The sequence below is a fragment of the Aphelocoma coerulescens genome, chromosome 1 (genome assembly GCF_041296385.1).
Source record: "Aphelocoma coerulescens isolate FSJ_1873_10779 chromosome 1, UR_Acoe_1.0, whole genome shotgun sequence".
Lineage (NCBI taxonomy): Eukaryota > Metazoa > Chordata > Aves > Passeriformes > Corvidae > Aphelocoma > Aphelocoma coerulescens.
Window position 1 is genome coordinate 101,124,404 of NC_091013.1, and position 25,879 is coordinate 101,150,282.

Below are 25,879 nucleotides of genomic sequence, written 5' to 3' on the forward strand. Positions count from 1 at the left end.
TTTATCTTCATAGTGTAATGAACTTTGGTATTGTTTGTGATATTTAGACTTTAGGGATCACAAAGTTTCTTGTCAAAACTTTGGAAACACTGCTTTGATAAAGAAATGGATTGGAGAAGGACTGAATCATCAGTACAAAGGTCTGAAATATGAGTGGCAGAAAGTATAATCTCGTCCAGTTTTCCAGATCTTTCCCATATTTTTTAAAGCAAAGATTTTTTCATTGAAAATACCCAAATATTTTCTAAATACTTTGTAACAGTTAGCAAAGAAGCCTCCTGAACCATGCCCCTCCTCCTCCTTGAAATGTTTAGAATAAAAATTTGTATCGTGTTCCTCTTTTCTCACTTCTATTTCAAATTCTCACCTCCATTTTCAATCTGCTTACTTCTTGTTGGACGCTCCTCAGGCAGGGACAGAGCTCTCAGCAAGGACAAATACTACAAAAATCAAACAACTGACATTTTTCTTGTCCTGGCAGAAAAACACTATTTGGAAGCTTTGCTTTTTAAGATACTAAAGGAAAAGGTGTCTTTTCAGAGGCATCTTTAACCCCAGGAAATAACTAAGCACAGCTGTGCTTTAGATTGCTCTGCATAGGCACCTCTCTCAGAAGTACCAGCACAGCGTGGCTTCACTGCTACATGAAGAAAGGCAGAGGAAATCTCAAATATCCCAGGGTAACATGAGGTCCAGTTCCAGTAAATCTGGGAGAGGCGTCCTTACGAATCCATTCCCGCACCTTCGACCGACAAAACTCCGGAAATTAGCTACAGATTCATGTTTTTTTCTATCAGGGGGACAAGCTCTGAATGCAAGACAGGAGAGTGTGAGTGCGTGTGAGCGTATGACAGTAATGAATACCTGGAGGCGACCATTCAAGGATGAATGGCTCCTGTGTGTGGTTGGCGGCGTCTAACAAGTCCAGGGGAATTTTACAGCCCCTTTTTCCTCTGAGCACCACCAGCCTACGAAGGCCAAGGCTCGTATTTCAAAAGAAACCCTGTGTCAGTGCGCGGCCCCGCCGGGGCAGCGCCGCGGCGAGCAGCGACAGGGCCGCCATGTCGGCCGGGAGGGGCCGAGCCCCCGCGCGGCGGAGCGCGCACGCGCGCGGCTCGCGCAGGCCCGGCCTCGCTCCGGCCCCTTCTCTCTGCCCTGCCACGTACGGGCGGCGGCGGCGGCGGCCGGGCCCGGGCTCGCGCGGGGCTGGACGGGGGGGCTGCACCGGCGGGACGGCGGAGAAGCCAGAGTAAGAGAGCGGGGGCTGCTCCTGGGGGCAGCCGTCTGTGGAGGCGGCGGCAAGGAGGGGGAGAGGGGCAGCCTTGGGTTTGGGGTGAGGCGACCATCTCCTCCTCCCCTCCATCGTTCCCCGGTGCCAGGGGCGACGCGGCCCCTGGCGGAGGGGCCGGTAGACCCCTCGCGTCCCCCCGGCCGCGGCTGAGGGAGGCGGAAAGCGCCCCGCGGCCTCCTGGGCCCGGAGGAGCGGGAGATCCCGGGATCTGTACGGCCGGGTGTTCCCTGGGTCCCCCAGCCGCTTTCCCTTGGGAGCCACAGGAGCTGCCGACTCCTCATTGCCAGGCAGGGAATGGCTGTGACTCCTGTTCCTGTTTCGGTCGGGCCTGCCCGTATGGGAACTGGAGAAAACCGAAAAGAGCTCTTCTCCTTTCTGCTCCCTCGCTTCACCCCCCCAGCTGTCTTGGGAAAACTCATGGCTCTCTCTGGAGTGGCGTTTGGGAGGCAGTCCTTGTCCGTGTTCCTGTCGGCTTCACCCTGATCCTTAACCCTGTTTTGACAGGAAAAATTGAAACAGGAGTGCCTGTCCTTCCCTTGCCTAGGCAAGGCTGTTTTTCTCTGCTGTTGTGCAAAAATGGTAGTGAAATACGATGTGGTGATGGGATGCTGGTTTTAGAGGGGATCCTGAAGTGACTGGCCTAGATTGGGTAGTCCCTGTCCACATGCACCACCTAGATGGTGTGAATGATGTGAATAGAAAGTGACCCGGGAGGGGAGGAAAAGTCTGTACCTGCTAAATGCATGTGGTACACCTGGAAGGTTAGAAAGATTGTCAGTGTGATTCTTATGGGAAACAATCTTTAATCGGAAACATGGAGACATAAATGTTTTTTGGTTGGTTGATCCCCCCCCCCCTCCCCCCCAGGAAAGTAGACACACATTGATTCTGTTAAAAAGCTCATTAGCGTGCATTCTGGATGTGTTCTCTGAAAAATTCTCTCAATGGAGTCATCCGTTCAGCTGTGTCACAGTGAGGGGAAAAAGCTTTAATGCTGTGTAATTCAGCAATTTGAACATTTCACATAGTTTTCTGTAACGCTTGCAAACAGCTGCAGTGTTTAGAATCTGTGTCTTTAAATCTGGACACCTTCAAGCAGAATGGAGAACAGCTGGACCAAAAAAAAGTGCGTTTAAATATTTTCCTGCTACCTTTTCATAGTCATTGATAGAGAGCAGGTTTCTGTGGGTGATGCTGGTAAGTCATTTCAGTAGCTCCTTTCCTTGCACAAAGATATGAATGATACGTTCAAGCTGTTGAAAGGCTGCAGGAGTTCAGCTATGTGTTCACCAAAATGTGTATGTTTAGGACTTAGAGATGAGGTTCATTTCTTACTGCTAGCAGTTTCTGAGTAGCATATATTGTAATGCTGAAGAAGCAAAACCAGTGCTCAGCTCTAATGTTTAAACAACATGAGGGGGTAGCTACATGAACTTTTTGGTTAAACCACTCTTAGATGCATTATCTGTATCCCATATTTGTCCGGTGCAGTAAGCTTAGCAGTGGAGCTGTAGCAGGTCTGGGGTGAAAGGGGCACTGTCTTCATGCCTTACTCACTTCATAAAACATGAGTCAGGCATCAGAAAAGTAGCTTCTTCCTGTTCACCTGGTTAGTATGTCACAACAGTCTCTTGCTGTCGGGAGCAGGCACAACCCTTTTTAAAGGGGAACATTTCATACCCAGGATGAGGGGAGCAGCTGCCGTCATTTGAGAACCAGAGAGTGGCTTTGTGTCTTCTCTGGGGTTTGCTTGTTCTCTGCCTTCATCCTATATGTTCCAGTTTACTTCCAGTTGAGTTGAAAGAGGAGAGCTGGGAAGCCCAGCTTTATGTGGATGAGGGGAACCTACTGTTTTTCTCTGGTTAGCAGTGAATCATCTAAAAATCAGATTATGGATGTTTGAAATCAGCTGTGCATGTGAGAGAGAGGCCCTGCCAGTAGGGTACACCCGTGGGGTCAGAGGAAGGAGCCAGGTGTGTTCCTTACTGGACTGCTGTGTATGCTAAATCATCTCTTGTAGACTGTCCTGGAAAGGAATACATTACTGTTAGGAATTCCTACATGCTATTAGAAAATTTAGAATAATCTTCTGTTATGAAATTAAAAGTCTTGTTCAAGATCTACTTTAGATGAATTCAAATTTTACAATACTCAAAAGTTTAAATGATTGTTAGATTATGGATAAAGCAAGGGCTTTTTAAATTTGGTATATTCACTAAAATGTTCTAAAATGAAAGACTGATATGAATTGTGTCATTCTAGGGAAGTGTGACATTAAATATGTTTCTTTTCTGATGCAGCTTACTGTTCTCTGGCCCTGATAGTGCATGGCGGCTTGTCCTAACTCAGTCCTGAAGTGAGGTGGGAAAACTGTCCAATAATCCAGCATCACTAAGACAGACAAGGTAATGTTAAATGGATATTTTTGGCAAGGAGATGAAAGGAAACCCATGGGTCGATATTATTTTATTTTTTAATGCTTAAAAAAAATTCCAACAGTCAACCAAACTGTGCAAACCCTATGCTTTTAAATCTAATTTAAAGTTAATCAGAATGGGTTGATGTGCCTGCAGTCAAGACTCCTATGTTGCAAAACCTGAATAATGCATTAGCGAGCATTAACAATACTATAAACTTCACTGTTTCATCACAGTATCTCAGCAGCAACGTGGCTCTGTTAATTGCAGGTCCCTTTTCCCTGCAATTAGACTGTATCCACCTACCTCCTCTTATGTGTGATGAGGAGAGTGAGTTTTGTTCAATAATTGCTTCTATCTCTTTGGACTAAACAAAGAGATTTGACTGAAATCTTTGCTTTATATTAAGTTAATTACCAACCCCACCAGAAATTTAATTGCAACCTAAAGATAGCATCATACTCTGTGTCATTTTAATGCAAAATATTGTCACTGAAACAGTAGATTTTAATTTATACAGGTGCATCAAGGAATGTATTAAAGGCTTTAGCTGAGTGTCCTGTTTCTGGTAGGAGAGAATTAATTTTTAGTGCAGTACTTAAAAATAGACTGACTATAGCAAAATGCATTTTTCTCATAAGGCACTGTGTTACAACATCCTTAAAGGTAAGGGAGAAATAGCTGCCTATCTCTGAGAAGAGTTCTTGCACAAGAGAACGAACAACATACTTGCCTGCGTGTGGCTTCAGAAACCTTGATTTGGGTGTGGACTGTCTACATTTTAAGATCTCCAGTAACTGTACTTTAAATGTTAAGATAAAACTGCTTCTTTAGTTGCTCCTCATTCCAGATCTATTGTTTTGGCCCTGTCCAGAGCAATGAAAATAGGAGAGCACATTTGACTAACTACCTGGATCTCTTGTTTGTGGGGTCTTTTTTTCTTCTCATTCCTCTTTTGAGTAACTTCACTGTAGTTTCAGATTTTTAAATGTAAAGCCTTTGTGTTTTCAAGTGAGAGATGCTTCATACAAAGTGGTAATTTTTAAATTTTCTTACATAACGTGATAAAGGTGTAACAAAAGTATCTGTTGTGTGCTGCTAGGATACAAGATGGCTTTTTTGCACTTCCTATTAAGTTGGAGCAGTTGCTCACTTCTTAAAATGCTGAGAGTAACAGACTGTTCTGACCATGTGTTGAGCCCCATGAGTAGCTAATGTGTGGTCTACTGAACCACTTTTAAAAGTCTAAAATCTTGATTAAAATATCTCAATCAAAATTAAAAAGTTGTGTATTTTCCTGTCTGGGGAAGAACCCTCAGTTCTGATCATCCATGTGATAATGGGTGTTTAGCTCTGCACTTCTTTGTTCAAGAAAAAAATACATGATTCAGCTTGATCCCCTTAGTAAAGCCACCTTACAGCCTATAATCTTTGATATATTTGTTCTGGCAGCCATTTCTTAAAAGAAAAAAAAAGCCATTTGTTCTTTTTCATGACTGGGGGCATGTAAAAGTAATTGAATAAGGTGATAATGTAAAGCTTCACAACTGTCATCAGATAGACTAAAATAACTAACAGTTGTATTTTCTGAAATGTTTTTAATGTTTTGCTCCTAACAGGTCTGCAGGCGATAAGAAATCCACCATGAATGGGCAGCTGGACTTAAGTGGGAAGCTGATCATCAAAGCTCAGCTTGGGGAAGATATTAGGAGAATCCCTATTCATAATGAAGATATCACCTATGATGAATTGGTGCTAATGATGCAAAGAGTTTTTAGAGGAAAACTTCTGAGCAATGATGAAGTCACAATAAAATATAAAGATGAAGGTAAGGTTTCATTACTGCTGTTGAAATTTAGTTGACTACTGTTGTTCCGATATGTTTATCTATGGATAAAAACTTTGAAATTCACCTTTCAGAATTGTCCAGTGTCATGGGCAAATGCAAGTGATTTCTTGTGAAATCTTTTTAATCAGACAATAGAAGCTGTATCTCTTGTTAGGCTCTCTTAACAACATTTACTCAATTTTTTTCTGAAATATTTCCTCCATATTTTCTCTCTGAAAGTCCATTTTTTGCTGTTTCAGGAAGCTGATTGCAGGTTTCTCTTCTGTTCACTCATTTAACCATTTTTTTGAGTTTTCAGTGGGTTTGAAGGTGAAAGAGAATAAACATGTATGACCTAACACAAGCTTCTTTATAAGACTGAAAACATGATTTATGTGGTACTAATTCTTGATTGTTTTCATCCATCAGTAAGATTAGAATAATAATTTTAACTTGAAATATGTATGAAAAGTTATCGTTTCTCCGTGGGACCATTTGAGTTGCACATTGGTTGTTCCAAAGAAAATATTGATAATTAGTGTTAAAACAAACATAACCTTAAGGACTTCCACAGAATGAAAAGAGCCCTATTGGAGATGCATTGCAACAGAGTTGTGACTGGAGGGTTTTTCCTCTTAGAATATCAGTGGGGAATGGATAAATTACTTAATCTGGGATAGAGGGATGGTGTTGATAAAATGAAACTTGGAATGAAGTGATAAAATCCAAAGTCTCTTAAAGACTGTGATAATTATGCTGTTATACAGTAAAAAGTGCTACTTTACTGAAGCAGTCAGGTTCATTTTTCTTAATAGGCCTAGGAAACTTCATTGCTGTTTGTGGTACCAAAAATACCAAATAACTTTTGTTCTTATATCTAATCAATAAAATTTCACTTTGAATGACCCTGAGACAGTTTTTTTAGGTTCACGAAGCTTTTGTGATGCTGCTTATCAAAATAAATAAGCAGTGTAGGTCTGATATTTTGGGTCTTGATCTGTAGTGGGAGGGAGCTCAGTGGATTTGTGGTGGTTTTGTTTTCCCTCTTACCACATAATTTTTTTTTACTTTCTGGAATGAGGTGAAAGGAGAATGGATACTTTTTCTTCAGGTTAAAGCTTCTAGTTACTTTGGTTTTTTTGCATTCTTACCTGTTCTTCAAGTATATTCTTCTGGGGTTTTTAGTGTATATTACTGTCTCTGTTTTATTCAAAATAAGATAATGGTGTATGATGGAGACAGTAATTGTGGTTTCATTCTTTGGTTGTCTTTTACAGTCTAGAGACTTCCTGCTTTTACTTTCAGCTTTCTTTGTCTCAGAATTGTATTGGGTTTGTGTGGCCAGGTTTTGGTAGTGGAGGGGCTACAGGGGAGGCCAAAGCCAGGCAGCTCCAGGACAGACAGGCTGCTGGCCAAGGCTGAATCAATCAGAATTGGTGGTAATTCGTCTGTGGTAACATAGTTACAAAGGAAAAAAAAAGGTACAGCACAGATGTAATTGTGGCCAGAGAAGAGAGGAGCAAGGATATGTGAGAGGAACAGCTCTGCAGACACCCATGTTAGTGGAGGAGGAGGGGAAGGAGGTGCTCCAGGCACCAGAGCAGAGATTCCCCTGCAGCCCATGGTGCAGCCCATGGTGCGGCAGGATGTGCCCCCGCCGCCCATGGAGATCAGTGGAAGTGCAGAGATCCACCTGCAGCCTCTGGAGGAGCCTCACACTGGAGCAGGTGGATGCCTGGGAAGAGGCTGTGACCCTGTGGGAGGCCTGTGCTGGAACAGGCTCCTGGCAGGGACCTGCAGACCCATGGAGAGAGGAGCCCATGCTCAAGCAGGTTGGCTGGTAGGACTTGTGATGCTGGGCAGGACCTGTAGTGGAGCAGGCTGTTGTTGAAGGACTGCACCCTGTGGAAAAGTGACCCATGTTGGAGCAGTTCCTGAAGAACTGTTGGCAGTGGGATGCACTCACATTGGAGAAGTTCATGGAGGACTCTCCCATAGGAGGGACCCCAAGCTGGAGCAGGGGAAGGACTCCTCTGCCTAAGCAGTGGCAAAAACCATAATCTTCATTCTGTGTGCCCCTGCACCACTGGGGGAGGAAGAGATAGAGGCTGGAAAGGAAGGAGGGGTTGAAAGGTGATTTTAAGATTGTTTTATTTTTCATTAGCTTGCTCTGATTTTGTCTGGTAATAAATTCAGTTAATTTCCCCAAGCTGGAGTCTGTTTTGCCCATGACAGTAATCAATTTGTTATCTCTCCCTGCAGCTGTCTTGTATCTTGTCCTTTCACTGTGTGTTCTCTGCCCAGTCACTTGTGGAAGAGAGTGATAGAATGGCCTTGGTGGGTACCTGGCATCCAGCCAGGGCTCACCCACTACACAGAATGTACTCCTATTCCACTGTGATTTCAGTGTATGCTATCCTAGCTGATCATCACTACTAAAAACAAATAAATGTTAATATCAGAGGTAGTTGCAAGTGATCAAGGAAAAGGTTAACAAGGCTTCGATTTTCTTGTCATATGAGAGCTGTGATATCGTTAACTTCATTTCAACTAAGCTAAGATTCTTCTTTAAATCTATTTCAGTCATTAGGTGCATTGGAATATATATATTTTAGCTGTTTCTATTTTGTTATTTATCCCCTAAGACCTGCAGGAATGCTTGTCTGGATCTGTTACAAGGAGGTATCTTAAACTGGTCTAACAATGTCCATCTGTGTCTTCTCCAAATTCATGTGCACGGTCTTTGAGCATTCAAAGAATGCTTCATCTACCCCTCCATATTCCTGCATTGTATTTAGCTTATGTGGTGCTTTTATTAATTACCAGAGAAAAGAAGTCTCAGGTTGAATATTGCTTTGTGAAGTCCAGTTCTAAATTCAAGCTGGCATCTTTCAAACTCCTGAGCTAAGGAAATTGGTCTGCTAGATAGGAAACACTTTTAATGTCCTATTTAATCTTCTTGAGCACGTAAAACCCAATGTCAGCAAAAAAAAACCCCAACCCCAAACAAACTAATGAGAACTGTCAGCAGTGAATTTGTATGAATCAAAGAGTAAAATTGCATCTTAAGCACGCCGTGTTACTGAGTTGCAAATGCTAAAAGGCCCCATAGAGCCAATAACAGGAACTTTACTTTTTTTTGAAGTTGTGCTTGAATTTAAAACAGAGGGTGTAATGTGAGATTGGCCTTTTTGCTCTTGCTCTTCATTACCTTAAAATAGAAGTTGGTGTCTCCGTGTGAGAGCGAATAATGGATTGTTTACTCACACTACATGTATTCAAGCTGCTGTGTTAGTCAGTGATCTCTCAGCCTTTGGGAAATTTATCAGTGAAGGAAAACTAAATTTTGATGTAGTGTGGATTTTTGTTTGTGTGGGATTTTGTTTTGGTTTTGTTTCTTCAAAAATTGACTAAATGAGAACTATAAGGGTAGATAAATCTAGTAGATAATGAAGCTTAGTAGATGAGGAAACAGCTGGCAGGGCGAAGGAATGAGGCAGATTTCTAATGTCATAAAGGTTAAAATGCATCACAGTGATGCAGCATTAATGCTAAAATACCTTGCAGTCCATTGGTTAGTTAAGGGTGTCACTAGTTTATAGAAAGATAAAAAAATTATAATTGGCATAGCAGAGAATGTGATACATGGGAAATTGTAGAGAGGGAAAGCTGTGTCCCTTGTAAAAATGAGAAAGATAAGTTCTTAACAAGATTAGTAGAGAAAATAAAGGAAAGTCTGTTCTATTTTCCAACAGAAAATAATTAACATTGTGTAATTCTGTGTCATGGTAACAGGAATTAAGCTTCATTGATACTCCTTAAGATGAAAAGTTTTTGATAAATCTAATATACTTAAATTGTCAGATATTTCTATGGCTTGACATGTATCTTATGAATCCTGGCATATACTTTACTTAGACTTGATGGCTATCAATAGGAATCACAGAACTGACTTCATGCATCTAACAAGATTCTGTACTTGGTGCTTCTCAGCCTTTTTTTTCTGCTAACAATTTAAAATAGAAAATTATTCATTATTTGAAAGTGCCTTCAACCTAAAGGTTAAAGTAGGTGAGGGAGAATTGAGATGGAATGATCCCAGTTCTTTTGGATGACATTAATCCATATAAGCCATGTGTATTGATGTGCATTTTCATTTCACTGTGCAGGATGGACTGTTTAGAACATGCATCTTTGTTCAGGCAGTGAATCTGAGTGTTGACTGATATGACAGAAGAGCATCAAAGGATGGTTTGCCAATGTTGTGGATTGCTAAGAGAAGTAATTATCACTTACTGTGTTACCAGGATAATAAGGAATAGAAGGGCTTTGTGTTAAGACACCAGTGGATTTTGGTATCAGCATTTAGGAAAGGTTACTGAAAAGCTGGAGAAAGTGTTTGAGTTGGAGGGAATGCACACCTCATCCCATCCCCCTTTACTGCCAAAGAAAAAAAATCTGTTAAAGTCTGATTGTCTAAGTCCCGTTATGGATCATAATGGCAAACAGGGACACTGATCCTCTTCCTCACACTGGTGAGATGGCAACAGTGAGGCTGCTTGTCTGTGCTCGCTTTTAATGTGTGCACTCCAGGACAAAGAGACTTGGAAAAGCTGCAGAGGGTCCAGCAGGGTGTGGTGAGGACAGGGAGGGGCTTTGTGCAGGTGGCCTTCAGGGAGCATGGGAGGGAGCTGGGCTTGTTCACTGTGCTGCAGAGGGGGCTGAGGGCAGAGTTCAGAGCAGCTTAGAGTAGAATGGGAGTTGCAAAGACCATTGAATGTGACCTGTTTGCAGTAGCACCAGATGGCAGCACCCAGAAATTGCAGTTTGAGAGGCAGAGCGTGAGTTTTGGCGAGGAGGGCAGTGTGTCACTGGAGCAGGCTGCCTGGTGGGGTTTGGAGCCCTCATTTCTGGAGATTTTCCAGTCTCTAGTCAGAGAATCCATGACTGATACTGCTATCAATAGATGTCTTTTGAGATTGTGAAAGTGAAGACAGGGCATAAAAAAATCTTTGGAGGCAGCAGTATTTCTTTCAGGAAAACTTGAAAATTATTTTTTATGCCATCACTTTATTAGTATTTGCAACTTTATTTTGTTAGAAAGCACCTTCTTTGAAGACTGACAGGCACTGTGAGGTGTTATTAATAATACTGTACTTAAAAAACCCTTCCATTGCATAGGTGTTACTTGTAGTCAGGTATGACAAAATGAGAATATGTAGTTCTTCAAATTCTGAGCTGTTTTTGACTTGGTATCACATATTTTATGACTGTTCATACTGAAGTATTAATTTATTTGAAAATTTTAACCATAACTTAGGTACAGGTTGTTTGCCCTTGTCACCAATGTGTAGGGAATTTATATACATTCAAAATTTTTAGGCAGTAATCTGTAATGGAAAACATGTTCCTGTGTCTGTCCAGAGAGCCTGCTTGCTACAGTGTTTTTGGAGGAACCTGGGCAGCCTGGAGTTGGCTTTGTTCCAAGCTGTGTGTCATTTGTCTAAACACTGTTGCTTTTCAAGGTGAAACATCACTAGATGGTGTTTCACCTCAGTTCACAGTCATCAAACTGCCCTGGCAGGAAGTGTTCTGCTATCCCTTGTGCCAGTACCTGTTTTCCTGATAATGTGCTCCCACTCTTTCCTTTGCACTGCTTAGCTTGGGTTCATTTAAGCTATTAATAACCTGTTGAATATGTTAAGCACTAGAAAATCTGTCCTGACAGAGACAATAGTCTTGTTTTAGTTGTGATTTTGTTGAGTAAATAAAGATGTTAATGTAGCTTTTCTTGACTTAAAAATTGTGAGAGACCAGTCTTAATGGGAACTTGGTATCTCTTTTGAGGTACGATTAATTAATATGGTTAAAGGTGATCAGTGCTTTGTGTATGGCCTTTTGTGTCTTAAAAATAAATGATTCCATCCAGTTGTAATATAGTTCCTGTGACTGATGGCAATGTGTAAATTCATTAGGATCCTCTGACATGTGACATGGGAGAAATCCATGCCTAAGATCTGTGACTTCATGTCAAATTCCTGTTTGAGAGAAGTTTTCTTCTGACTACTTTGGCATCTTCATGTCTTCATACTTATTTGTGTGTTAAAGCTGAGAGAGATCTTTAATATTCACTTCTACACATGAACTTTGTTTTTCAGCAAGGGAATGGTAATAGTCTTGCAACTCCTGTGTTCTGAATATAACCTGAGGAAGTATTCTAGACATTTGAAATTTTCCCTTGTCAGCATCTGTGTTTCGATTTTTAAAAATTGAGCTGGGTTTGGTTTGGGCCATTTATCTGACTCCTGTCTGTTCATGAACAGCATGGTTCTGGGGGCACTCAGCAGAGGCATTTCACTAACTGGTAGCATCATTCTTTCTGGTATTGGACTTTGGAAATTCTTAGCTCTAATATTTCATCCTGTATGTAAACATAAAAGAATGATGTGCTATATGGAACATCAAAGGGCTAATGTTAGAAGACTCCCTTTTGGAACCAGTCATGCTTCTGTCTTACCTTCTGTGCATGACTTCTCTGCACGCTGATTCTTGCACTAAAATAATAAACATTTTCTCTAGTGACCTCACAATCAAATAGGGAAATTTGGGTTTGAGTAATGAAGGAACATTTCTGTCCTAATGTAAAGTTCAGTAGTCATAGGCTATGATTTTAATGTAACTTTTTCTTATTCTTTTCAGATGGAGATCTTATAACAATTTTTGATAGCTCAGATCTCTCATTTGCAATTCAATGCAGTAGGATACTTAAACTGACATTGTTTGGTAAGTATAGAAGACTGTATTTTTCAATTTCTTCTAAATAATATTTATTAAAATTCAGGCAGTAGGCTTCACTGGAAGGTACAAAACTTTAAATTTGTCAGCTCATAAGGTGAAGAAAAGGCAATCGGCACGTTAGAACTGCTGAATTAATACATGATATCTGGTTCCTCGTGATGTTTTTTGTGAGACTTCTGAACTTAATGGAAACTGAAACCACTGCTTTTTATAAGATTGCTCAAAGTATTTGGCATATGTGCATATACATGTGTTCAGTGGTTCTTTTCTTCCTTAGTGCTCTTTCCTGTGTTATCTTCCACTGTATAGCATTTGTAGGGTTTTCTTCACAGGTGCATGAGAGTTTGAAGCTGACGATTATCTTACAGTGTTACTGGTACACTGCTCCAAACTAGTGTTAGTTGCTTGGAGCTGAATAGATCTTAACATTTATCCTTTAGCCTTTGTGTAAAAGTTCTGTATTTTCAAGCTGCTGTAGGTAACTTAGCATCTAGTTCCAAGGAATAGCTCCTGCCTTTAACCTGGACACTGACCTGATTCATGAATTGCCGCAGTGGCGCGTGTGCTGCGTTAGTTCTAAAGGGACGCTTACTGTGGACTTTGTTTTGGTACTGTAGCTTTTGCTGAACTGAGATTATATTAAAGGAACAGTAAGCTCTAGAATGAGTTCAGTCTGTGTGGACTAAACTTTGTCACTTTAAACTCCATAAAGGATGATGATGCTACAAGCAAGCAAGAGTTTGAAATTTTTTTTGTCATCTTAAACTGAAGGTTAGAACTGGATGTTAGCTACAGTCTTAAGTTTATCTAATTGCTGTTTTGCAGTGAATGGACAACCAAGACCCCTAGAATCTAACCAGGTGAAGTACCTGCGCCGAGAGCTGATAGAACTTCGCAATAAAGTCAATCGTTTACTGGACTGTTTAGAACCACCAGCGGATCCGGGGCTTTCCACTAATCTGCCTGAGAGTGGTAGGCAGCCTGGCAAAGGGTTGTTTGCTTTGATTTGCAGAGTGGTGTGCTGTTTAACAAAATGAAACATGGATCGTTCTTAATTGTTGCTTGATGGCCCAGAACTTAATTTTTAATGCTTTAGCTATTTCAGAGACTGAACTTTCGTTTGAGGTATGTGGAGTAAAGCACTGAACTAACTTAGGAATGAAACTTCAGAATCCAAGGTTTTGTTGCAATGTATGAAAACACTGTAACTAACACCTGTGAACCCCAGCAATGTCTTGAAAGGGCTTTTAGCTAAATTAATAGTTTGTTGTTGCTGAAGAGTTCTTGCTCGCAGTTGAGTAGTCCCTCTGCTTACTTTGGGCTAGCTCTGGTGCTTATCTTGTGTTGCTAAGCAAGTTTGATTCACTAAAACAGTAAGAAGTGAATTCAGCAAAAATTATATCCACTTTTTTTGCCAGGTTAGGAAATTGAATCCACACATTTTGAGCTCAGACCAGCATCAGAGCTGTCTCAGGGTAAGCAGCACAAGGGTGCAGGTAGGAGTGGGAAAGGATTTTTCGGGGAGGGCAAAATGGGAAAGAAAGTCTTATTCTCACAGTTTTGAGGTATTGATCTCCTAGCTTAGGGCAGTTGTACTGCTGCAAACATTGTATCTCTGTTTGCTCAACTTCAGAGTTTGGGTAATCTGGACACAGAAAATAATGACACAAAGTCATGAAGTACAGTGCTCTGAGTAAAGAGGTGAACGAAGAACATCAGCCTGCCTTTTAAGAAATGTTGCTTTTGTATCTGCACTTTTAAATTTTACTGCTTTTGCTGCTTAAAAAAATCCCAGCCCTGTTCCTACAATATATGCAAATACTAATTTCAGTGGAATACCATGGATTCTGGTTACAACCTAATTGGAAGGAGGTTAGAGTGATGATCTAAGAGTGTAAACAAAACTAGCCAATCTGTATAAATCTGTACTAGTTTGTTTTTAACAGAAAATGTAGCACTAATTAGGCAAGGCATTTCTGAGCAATTCAGTTACATGTATAGTTGCAAAGATCTCAACTTCACCTATCAGCTTAGGAAAAATTAGTGGAGAAAAGTAGAGTACAAACCAGAAACTGCAGTGATAAAACACCATAATAAGCTGGAACTATCCTGTATGTTTTTCTTATTTTGAATTCTTTGTAGTCAATTCATTTGTTTGAAGCAGGAGCTTTGTGCCTTTGAATTTCAGAACACGTGATATAGGATACTGATACTCCTCAGTGTTAGTGTATCTTTAAGTAACTGTGAAAGAAACCTAAGCTTTGTGATCCATCCCAGTTTCAGATACATCAGTGATTCTTTGCTGTCATCCTAAGGTGCCCATTTCAACAGTTACATTTCTAAAGCCCTCAACTCTGCGGTGTTAAGGTTGCTGTAGTGCAATGTGTGTGTGCTGGTGTTTCAGTTCTGGAGAGCTGGTAACTGGGCGTTTTGCTTTGTAGATGCTGTAGATGGTAGGGATGAAAAGCCTGCTGCTGCTGACGCTAATGTTAAGCCATCCACTCAAGTTATAGCAGCGAGCATGTCTGCATTCGATCCACTAAAGAACCAGGATGAAATCAGCAAGAATGTCATGTCAGCCTTTGGCTTGACAGATGATCAGGTGTCAGGTAAGGATGTGGCTTGTGAAAAGGAAAGCTTAACCTGTTCATAATCAATGACTCCAGTTTTGATTTGTAACAAAGCATGTGTATTTTGGATATATTAAGCTGTGTTCTGTGTTCACTATTTCTTTTCAGAATTCTAAAATTTGCTGTGTTAAGGTGTTGTATCTGTGTGCTAACTTTGTATACAAAATGTTGAAATGTTGCTGTTGATTTTAGCATTGTGTTTTAGCTTGGAGTAGAAAATGGCTTCATTTTTTAAAAAATTCGAATTACTTAAAGCTATTGTGTAGACTAACTTGTTATCTGCCAGTGATAGAAGAACCCATTGCTCTGCTTTAGGGTTTGATCTTGCAGTTCATGTTCTTGGCTTGTGCTTCTGCTGTTTGAGTCAGTCAGGATGTGTTGTATGACCCCACCTTTTCTCTGTCTCATGTTAGAAGTAAATAGAGTCAACTTTTGTACTATTAACAGAAAGGAATAACATACTTGTCTGAATTACATTTGTTTTTGAAGAGCTGGAGGACTGTTGGCCCTACTAGTAGAATGCTAAGCATATGAAAACTGATTATACTAAACTGAATGCCATCAGCTTGAGACAGGATAGCTGAAGCTAACATAGAAAAGCAATGTTGAATGTGTTAAGGAGTGCAATGCAGAACATAGGGAAGTGATTTTGCACAGAATCTGTGCGGGCCTGGCAAGGTTTAATGGTGCATTTAAACATGAAAATGAAACTTTTGTTAGCTAACAGGATTTGCTGTGTAGTCTCAGCTTCAGAGCAAGTGAGTTTTATATAATACATGATGTGATGATACAGATGAGCAAGCCAGTAGCAGCTGGAGCTTATTTCTCCAGTGTGGCTGCCATGGCAAAAGTGTGGAGTAAAAGGAATAGGTGTGGAATTGTGACTGTGCAGGATTCAAAGTTGTACCCACAGAGAGTGGTTGACTTCAGTGTGGGGTACTGGTCTGTAGGCCAGGCCTATTGTGTGATCTCTTCCTCCATGGCACATTTTGGCTATTGTCACAGCATGGTTCTTTCACAAGCCAGAAAAAGGTTTGATGGTACTTGAAAACTTGCAATGGGCTCTCTGAACAAGTAAGCAATAGCAAGTGAAGCACAACTGGCAGAAAATTTGAGCTAATTTTTGAATGAGTGGTTTTGTCAGTTTCAGTTAATGTTTTGAGCAGTGACAGTTCAATATTTGCTTCTGAGAGAGTGAACTGACTTGACCATTCATTGAACATACAAAGAACTCCACAGAGGACCATTTAAGCAGGATATAAGAAATCCCATTTCTAAAGCTGTAATCCTGCAGTTATGTATATAAATGCAAATCAAGAAGAAGGCAAATTTAATTAACTTTCCCCTAATAAGGTTAACATGAAAACACAATTAGGGGCTTGTTGGATGCATATTTATATTGTATAAATATAACATTCTTAAAATTGCAAATTGGCAGCAGTTGTAGTACTTGTGCTTAACTTTAAGTGTGTATTTGAAAGTAGTGTCTCATAGCATTCATACAGTTGGAAAGATCCAGGTTTAAGTTTCCGTGTTTCTAAAAAAATATTTTGCATTAAATTGTAGTATTTTATATTTGTTCACATGTGTGTTTCAGAACTTCTTACTAATGTAGAGAAAATTTGAATTCCCTGTTTCCATGCTGTCTTTGGGTGCCAGCTGGAATATTTTCAGAATTAGTAGAGCAGTCAATTGCTTTTAGACTGAAGCCTGCCATATCCTGTCTGGGAGTGTGATTTTAACACCTCTTTGTCAGTTTTCTGTTCACATGCCAATTGACTATTGGTAAAACGCTTTGTGGCCTGGTCCATGTGGTTCACTAATCCATTTGGATACTTCCATGCATCTGATGCCTTTTCCTGGTCTTAAAATCAAGAGTCATACACGGTTAGAAGGGAAAAAGGGATTTTACCTTGGTATTTATTTTAAGGATCCTTAGGTGCATTACATCCAGGTCAAATGCACTGAAATGCACCCTGCAAAAATGCACACCCACCACAGCTCAGGTATAACATTATAGGTTTTACTAATTAGCATATCTATCAAAGATTCCCCAATGAGAGGCTCGAGTGAGCCCCCCCCATCCCCAAGGAACCTTCCCCTGGATGATTCTATCTCAGTTTACAGAATGTGTTCTGGAGAGGACCTTGGGGTCTGGGACACACTGATCCTTAGCTACGAAGCTTCTAAAATGTTTTGTCTCTCAGCTTGGCAAACAAGTCCAAGAATGTAGGCAAAAAGCACTAAGAATACAGAAGTTGTAAAAAAGGTATAACAGGGATATAAAAGAAAAGGCAAAAAATCTTCATGGCATCACAACCTTTCACCTCTTCTCCAGATTAGAAAAAATAGGTAAGTGCATGTTGTGTCCAAACGTGGCAGCTCTTGTTGTGTGTGTACAAGGTTAACACTTGAAGCTGTTGAAAAAGTATGCTGTCATGAAGGGTTTTATCTCACAAATGAGTCAAGTTCCTCAAAAGAATGAAATCTGAGTGATCTAGAGACAGGTGGAAAATTCCCCCCCTCAAATATTTTTAAGATGTGTAAATATACACTTAGTTTTAGCTTGGGCATGACACACAGATGTAAATCTGATGTGGAAAAAACGTTAAAAATATTTGCAAGGGAGTGATCTTATATGAGAATTTTTTATTTCACATCTGTTCATCTCACATACTTGTTCTTGCTCCTCTAGGACCACCCAGTGCCCCTGCAGAAGAGCGATCAGGAACGCCGGACAGCATAGCTTCCTCCTCTTCTGCAGCCCATCCCCCTGGGGTTCAGGCACAGCAGCCACCCTACCCCAGCACACAGCCACAGACGGGGCAGGTGGAAGGTAAGCACCGTGCTTTTCTGTTGTCCAGGATGCGAAGGACGGTGTCTGATTCTGCCTTCAATTAGCAGACCCAAAGTGCAAATCGATGTATGCCCCTAGGCAGAACAGCTTTTGTCCTCGCTGCCCGTGCTGTTCAGTACAGAAACAGCAGGTGGAGCAGTGGCTCTGTTTGAAAGGGCGGGCGGTGTAACATGAGAGAATTTTCATGGTGCTGTTTTCTGCTTGCATGTGTGCTCGTGTCATACACTGTGTGTTGTGTCGAGCTTTCACTCAACAGTTTGTGGACTTGTCTACTATGTATTAAAACTGCTGTTTACTCATCATTTCTATCTGATAGACTGGAGCCAGTATTTCATTGCTTCCTTTTTGTGTATGGCTCTGTGCTAGTCAAGTTAAACCTTGTAACATCTTAAATGCATGGAGTTCCTTATAACTCCTGAGAGCCTCACCTGGCTGTCCTTTAAAGTTTAAGGTCTTAACTCTGCTATTCAAATTTGCTTGCACTATGCCCTTTAATATGCTATGTGACTTGTCAAAATTAACCTATTCTGAGGTTTCCTACATCTGGGCATCATTTTTTTCTGTTCCTATTTTCTAAGTGCACTGAGCCTTTTGACCTGCAGACTTCTGGATTAAACTGTCTGTGAAATAATCTGCTTTGCTATTTCTTCCTCCATATGAAGAATAATATAAAGTTGTTTCTGTGCTGGTGTAGGCACAAGTGAGAGCCCCCTGATGCTTGCTTTAATGATGTAATGCTCAACACGTGTGAGATGGTGGTCACAGTATCCATAGTCACTTGGATTGTCTTGCCTGAAGGGAATAAGTCATATTTTGATCAAGCAGAGTATTTGAACAGCTAGTAGTTATGTATATTTAAAGAGATATGAATACTGTTGGTTGCAGTGGAGGTTACTTCTTTTGCAGCTTTCAGCCTTTTTTTGCTTCTTAGTCAAGTATTACAACATAGCAAGAGACATTTTTGTCTTTAAATAGCTTAAAGATAGAGCGGTTTGGCATTTATGTATAAAAGTTACTTTTGCAAAAAAGGGCTCCAGGTTCTTCTGTTGGCAGCCAGAAAATTTAATGTTCAGAAACCATATTCTCAGCTACTGAATTTGCATTTTGAGTTTGTTTTTTTTTACTTTAGTTTAATATAGTAAGGTAAGAAGTTTTAAGTGTTGCTGTTAAACTGGAACTGAAACAAAGAAGTGAAACACTTAAAAGCACTAGCAACACTAGCTTGGAATCCTGTATGGCTGCTAACACCAGGGAAGGGGAAAAGTATTTGTTTCAGTAAAACTCCTCTTACTTGGGGAAGAAGTTATCTAGGCTCATGTATCAGAGTAGATGTAGTGATTTTTCTAAACTTGGATCAAAGAAAGTATAGTGCAACACTAATAAGTGTAAAGGGTTTGATCTTTAGTTTTATATAGTTTTTATTATTGCTACTGCAATATTTTAAGTATTGATTATGTTTTCTTCACTCCATGGTGTAGTCTTTGGGAAGAGATCAGAGATCAGTTCATTAGAAATATGAGGAGGATTGCTTTTGCTGTGCCTTGTATGCATATGATAAACATCAGTGTCTTACCAAAGCTGGGTAAAGTAGTTGCAATTACCAACTTTATTCCACAGTGTTCAAAGACTTTCCTTTGAAACATGGAGTAGTTTTCCATACTTCGCTGAGGTTTGATAGCACCTCAGTGCAGTCGTAATTGGGGGCTTGTGCTGTCCCTATAGAGCCATAACCCAGCCAGAACTTTGGATAAGTTTTGATTGTTAGGTTTTCAACAGGATGAACTCACATATATGGCACTGCTAGTGAAGAGCAGGTTCTCTTAGAAACTAGTTTTGAAACTAGTTTGAAATTATTAGTTCACTTCTTAACCCAAAACACCCCAAGCTCTGCTTCCCCCACACACTTTCCCCAGTGTTTTGAAGATACAAGTAAACTGGTGATGCCAGTCATGTGTCAGTCATTCTGGTTATATCAGGGATTATTTTTTAATGGCATTCTCTGCCAGTAAATGCTGTGATGATTATGATTGGTTATTAGGTTGTTGTTACATGTGAATACCAACTCAACTCACTTCTGTGTGCTGATACTACTGAAGGGCTGCCTCCCTTGAGAAGTTTTCAGTATTCACTAATTTGAATTAAATCAATCCAGCAAAGATATTCTAATACAGTGCTGTGTTTTGTGGCCTGTGCTTTTCTACCACTAAATTCAGTCCTGAACACACAGAGGAACAATTATGTAATACTGCTTTTTTAGTCCTTGCTGAAATACATGTAAAATCTCATTCCCATAAGCGCTTCATGATCTTCTAGGGAAGAGAATGTTGTGTGAATATATGTAAATGGTCTTTGTTCTGAATCAGACTGAAAGTCTTTTTCGGTGCACAGGAACAATGGTAAATGCTGGCAGATCCTTCACTGCAATAAGCACTGCTAAGTACAAAACCAGACACTGATGCTGTAGGTCATCTAGTTTTCAGAATAAAAATCCAGGGAGAGAGAAGACTCTGTGTCTGAGGACCCATAGGATCCCTGCCTGTATTCGTGGCTGTAAATTTAAAATGTTTTCTTGAATGGCACTGGAACACCTCTCTGTTCCTCAGTAATGCCTCAGCCTTGGAGAAGACAGCAAGCCTTCTCAGAAACCTTTGGTAAAACTCCATGCTGTTCCTTTGCTATCCCTTTACCTGGGATTTCCAGCAGGTGCCAGTGTGGTCTCTCTGTTAGCCTGTAGGGAATTATCCCAGGACAGGCAGCCTGCTGGTTATTCTCCCAGAACTTCCCCGTGTCAAATGAGTTTAAGAAAGAGAAAACACACTTTCTGAGTTTCTAATTCTTAAATATCAAGCTAACATGCTTAAATTCTCTTCAAGCCTTGTGTTCAGCAGTCTCATCATCCCACAATAATTGCATGCCAAATAATAGTTTAAGTGACTGCATCAGTATAAAGTATTCAGAACACCTTAGTGTGAATTTAAAATACTGTTCCTTTCAGCTACAAATAATGCAGATGAAGAAGAAATAAGGAGTTACTTTAAATCAGTGTGGACAGGGGTCTGTCTGGGAGGACTCGGAGCAGAGTCGAGTTGCTTTTGTCTCGGTGCAGCTCCAAAGACAGAGTTTACAGTCTATTTATACAGTCTGCTGGTCTTTGCAGAATGAATAATAATACAGTAACACTTCATAATAGTAAAGTTTCCATGTCTGCTTCAGTTCAGCTAAGCTTTAGTTTTGGCAGATAATTGATTTTGTTCTTTGACTGTGACTTACTAGATTGAAAAACAGCAGAAGCATAAAGCCTCAACAGGACCCATAGGTTGTCTAAACAAATATTCTGCCTCTTCTGGCCAAGAAACTGAAAACAGTGAATGTAGGAAAAATAAGCATTGAGTTGGACTACCCAAGCTTAAGAATGTATGGTTTTATTTTTGCTTCGGGTGTATACCCCTGGGTCTCTTAAGAAGACTTGGCGATGCTAAAAGATGGATGACTTATCTGGAAAATGTGGTAAGCATAAATAATGTACCACTCTGCTTACAGTACTTGGTTGCAGAAATGGTCTTAAAAACCTAATCTAAACAGACAATCTGAGGACATGTTTAACTTCTGAAGTACTTTAATTTACAGTGTAAGTTCTGGAGCAGTAATGGAGATGTTTAAAGATTCCTGGTCTGTTACCCACCAGAGTAGTGCTAACTAAGGTGCATAGTTTCTGGCAACCTCTGAAAATGTGCAATAGTAAGCCTCACATACCAAATTAGAACTCTTTAAATAAACATTATTTAGTCAGAACAACATGTTTCAGCAACTAAATCTGTACTTTGGTGTCATTGGGTTTGTTTCTGTGATGTTGAACTGTCAGGGTATTGTTTGCTGTAATGCACCAGGGTACTGGGCTTCAATGAAATGCGTTTTTAATCCCTAGGTCAGATGTATCAGCAGTACCAGCAGCCTGGTTACCCTGCTCAGCAGCCGCAGGCTCAGCCCCAGCAGCAGTACGGCGTGCAGTACCCAGGTAAGCAGCTCTGCAACAGCAGCTCAGCTGTAGGACCTCTCCTGCAGTGCCTGTGTTCCTTATGGGAAGTGGCACAGTTCAGAAGTTGCCAGGAAGAGAACACTGTAGCTGTTTACGTTGTTGATACGTAGTCAGAGTTCTGCTGTCTCAGTCCTACTTGATTGAAGGCAGACTTCATTACTAATCAGCAGAATGCCTTGTTAGAAAGGCAGGCAAAATGAATCACCTGAAGGATGTGCAGCCTTCAGGATTATCTTCTGCAATCATGGGATTCTAGCAAGCAAGTGAAACATCCCAATTTAGCTTCCTTAAATATTGAAGGTGTCTAAAGATGTTCTTGCATCTAGAATGATCTCCACGTGCAAAATTTAGTGGTGTAAACATGGTAGTTGTCATTCAGTAAATCCTTGGCTACTACAAATACTGTAAATCCCAGAGAAACTTTCAAGTGATAGGGCTTTTTTTAGTTTTTGATTTTGCTGATACCTTAAGGTGACAGTAGACGTTTAGCAGAAGAGTATTTTAGTGCACTAGTGGTTTATGTGCAGTGAAATATGAAAAGCTGGCTTTGGTGTATACCAAAAATAAACTTGACCTCAGAACTTTTCAGTTACTTCCTTTAGAAGTAGCTGGCATCTAGGAATGCTTAGTATCTGCTAGGAATGATGAATCCCGATGAGGTTTAGGGATGAACCTGTAAGAGTAGATTCTGTAACAAATTGCATTTTGCTTTAATACTTTTAGAAAATGATACAAAGCACTTATCATTCCTTGTTTTAAAAAATCTTCCTTAAACTAAACAAAAGACTCCCATTAAGTGACTCAGAGCCAGTGTGACGTTTTCTTGGTGCACAGTGGGAGTTGATCAATTTTTATATAGATGAGAAAATTTGCAGAGCTCACAGAGAAATTCCATGCTTAGCTTGGATAAGAACCCTAGAATACTTGGATTGAAGGTTTGTAGCTCAGACCTTGTTCCTGTGCACTGTGTGAGAGCTGGTTGGTTTGAGTGTCTAAATGGTGTCTTGTTCTCTGCAGATTTCTCCCCCCCACATTTGTAATTAGAATACAGTGACAGATGTGCTGAGGTCTAATTTCAGAAGTAACAAGCCTGCTGGAAGTAGAAGGGTCTGTCTGACTCTAGGCTTAAAAACTGGGTGGGCAAACAAAGGAATTCCAATCTGCTTTCTAGTCATATCCTACCATCATCTAATCCATTATTTTACTGATGTTCCTGTGAAAGCTGCAGTGCAATGTGAGTTTTGCATTCCAGTCAACATCATTGTCAAGTATGAATGAAATGCCACCAAAAACTTATTGAGGCACCTCTGTGTCTCATAACTTATTTCACAATTAACCTAATCTTCAGAAACAGGGTGTTTTTTTGAGGACCTATTGACAGCAGCCTTTGAAGATGTTGAGTCATAGGATCTTTTTGTTTGTGTTGCTTTAGTTCCCATGAGTATTGTCTCCTTTTAAACCCATGTCTCCCCAAGAGCAGGATCCCTTCCCACTCTTGTAGATCTACTAGGCAACAGTGGCTATTTATACCTGGTTGTAAAAATGGACCCTTCAGTGGTTTGTCTCATGAGTAAATTTTGATCCCAGTTTCAAGGTGAGTTTACTCCAGTGCATTCTTACCCTTATTCTCTCCATTTAGGGCTGTGCACTTTTAATAATTTGTGTGTCTGGTGTTTAATGCTGACAGGATTCCAGTCACTGGAGAGGTTTCATTGCAAGTAGCTGCAGGTGTGTTTCATTATGGATAAAAGTAGCTATTTCTTCATGAAAGGACTTTGCTCTATTTTATAATTTTTTGAGAAGAGAAATTCCCTTTGGAAGCTGGTTTTATACAGAAAAATCAAATTTGGGACATGTGTAAATGGAAGTTTTGTGCTAAAGTATTCTGTTCTACACAACCTTTTCATATTTAACTCTAAGGAACTGAAAACACCTATGATTTATCCAAAGGTATGACTTACATTAAACCCTGAGAGTATTTTCATGACAGTTTTATTTGGAGGTTTTATTTGGGAAAAGGGTTGAATTTTGCCTCATTTGCCAAAGAAGACTTTATTTTTTGTGTGATATTAAGGAAAAGACTCCTTGTCTTTTTTCTTCATTTCTTGTCAGTCACAGGAAAACTGTTTTATAGTAACTGTTTGTCAGTGTGCTGTGCTGCCACGGTGTGCCCCAAAACCTCGGCCGTGCGCTTATGTGAAGGGCAGGAAAACTCGCAGCTCACGCTTGGTTTGCCTTTTCTGTGCTTCCTGCATCGTTTTGCGTTTGTCACTGTGAACATGAAAACAAAAGGTCTCTCTGCAGGCACCCCCGGTTCTTTAGTGTGTCTCACCCCACCTTGCTCTCTGCTTTTCCAGCAGGCTACAGCCAGCAGCAGCCCCCGTCGCAGCAAGCCCAGCAGTTCCCGGCCTACAGCCAGGCGCCTGCCCCGGCCCCGGCCGCCACCTTCCCGGGGCAGGCGCAGCAGCTGCCGGCGCAGCAGCCGCCGCAGTACCCAGCGGGCAGCTTCCCCCCGCAGCCCTACACCACGCAGGCCTCCCAGCCCGCCGCCTACAGCGGCTCCCAGGCGGCGCCGGGCACCTTCCAGCCGCGGCCCGGCTTCACGCCCCCGCCCGGCAGCACCATGACCCCGCCGCCCAGCGGGCCCAACCCCTACGCCCGCAGCCGTCCGCCCTTCGGGCCTCAGGGCTACACCCAGCCCGGGCCCGGCTACCGCTAAGCAGCTGCCCCGACGACGGCGACTGACACGTGCGATTCCATCCCGACAGACTCCAGGATTTTTAACTGAGTTTCCAAAACCGTAATGAGGCAAAACTATAGCTGTTAATTAAATTCTGCTGGGGGGAGGGAAATGATCAAATCTTTCCTGCTTTAAATTGTATTCGCTTCCTAGTTTAATTTGGGGCTGGGTGGTTTTTGGAAAACACTACTTAAATGTCTGTAAAGTGATTGACATTCTAGCTTGCCTTGTCTGAAGGATATGAAGATACTAGTTGGAAGTTTAGCCCACTTATCAGGCTTGTTTTTACTAATACCATGATGTACTAAATTAGATTCATTCTGGAGGTCAAACTAGATATGATGTATTATAAATTGTAATGTTCACATGGAAAAACTAATAAAAGCCCTGAATCTATTAAATGCCTGATCTTGATTTTAGAAGTTAGGTAATACTGAACAAGACAACTGTGCTAAGACCAGTGTGCATGCTGGGTGTAAAGAGCAGCGGTGCTGGGGTTTGTAGGAGGAGAGGGAGATGTCTGAGTGTATAAATGGAGAAGTGCTGTGACTGCAGATGGCTTTCACAGAGGTTTCACAGCAGGAGGTGGTTTTGTGCTGTCTGGTGTCATTAATTGTCAAGTGACCCTTTTACCAAATGGTTAGAAACGAATCCATAAAATCTTAAAGCCTCTTACCAATTTTGCTTTAACAAGGTGTGGGGGAGAATTCATTTATTACTTGAAAATTTAAACCAAATATGTATCTTTAAAAAAGAGCTCTTAGAAAACCCTCAACTTTCCACAGGTTCTTTGCCACCCAGAAGAATTTGGGAGTGCAATCCTAGTGACTCAATTTTGAGCCAAGAAAAAGCAGATCAAGGGCTATAATGAATTCAATAGACCATATTACAGCAGAGGGCAAAACAGTCTCCCAGTTAATATTTTCCATGTTGAAGATTCTAGGAATATGTAATACTAAGTAGGAAATAAAAAATGAACTGGAGCTTGAACTCTCCTAAAGACAAATTAGGAAGTCGAGTGAAAATATTCTTACCTTCAGCCTCCTTAAACAGTGCTATGCCCACAGCTATGCAGTACCTGCTCCCATTTCTGCTCTCCTCAGACCTAATACATCCCGTGTTCATCACGCTGTTTAACAGGGGCTTGTTTCCAGCCATCAGTTTGTTCTGAATAACAGTGTTTACCACAGAAACTAACCCCTGTTTTCATGTAAAACACTTGAAAAACGACTTGATTAAAAAATATTTTATTAGGAGTACAGTGTACCTGCAATGTACTTTA

General features: G+C 40.9%; 1 protein-coding gene across 3 annotated transcripts; it reads left to right on the plus strand.

The window, feature by feature from the left end:
* Nucleotides 1-1,124: 1,124 nt before the first annotated feature.
* Nucleotides 1,125-24,998, plus strand: TFG (trafficking from ER to golgi regulator). Of its 3 annotated transcripts, none has more exons than XM_069021591.1 (9): nucleotides 1,125-1,249; nucleotides 3,592-3,696; nucleotides 5,328-5,536; nucleotides 12,236-12,319; nucleotides 13,160-13,306; nucleotides 14,776-14,943; nucleotides 17,660-17,800; nucleotides 21,747-21,836; nucleotides 24,218-24,998. In XM_069021591.1, the coding sequence occupies exons 3-9, from the start codon at nucleotides 5,353-5,355 to the stop codon at nucleotides 24,574-24,576; spliced, it is 1,173 nt and encodes a 390-aa protein (XP_068877692.1). In that variant the 5' UTR covers nucleotides 1,125-1,249; nucleotides 3,592-3,696; nucleotides 5,328-5,352; the 3' UTR covers nucleotides 24,577-24,998. The 3 variants fall into 3 exon arrangements, with proteins under 3 accessions (XP_068877692.1, XP_068877696.1, XP_068877686.1); XM_069021585.1 differs by having other exon boundaries at nucleotides 1,126-1,249; nucleotides 24,215-24,998; XM_069021595.1 differs by lacking the exon at nucleotides 14,776-14,943 and having other exon boundaries at nucleotides 24,215-24,998.
* Nucleotides 24,999-25,879: the final 881 nt, after the last annotated feature.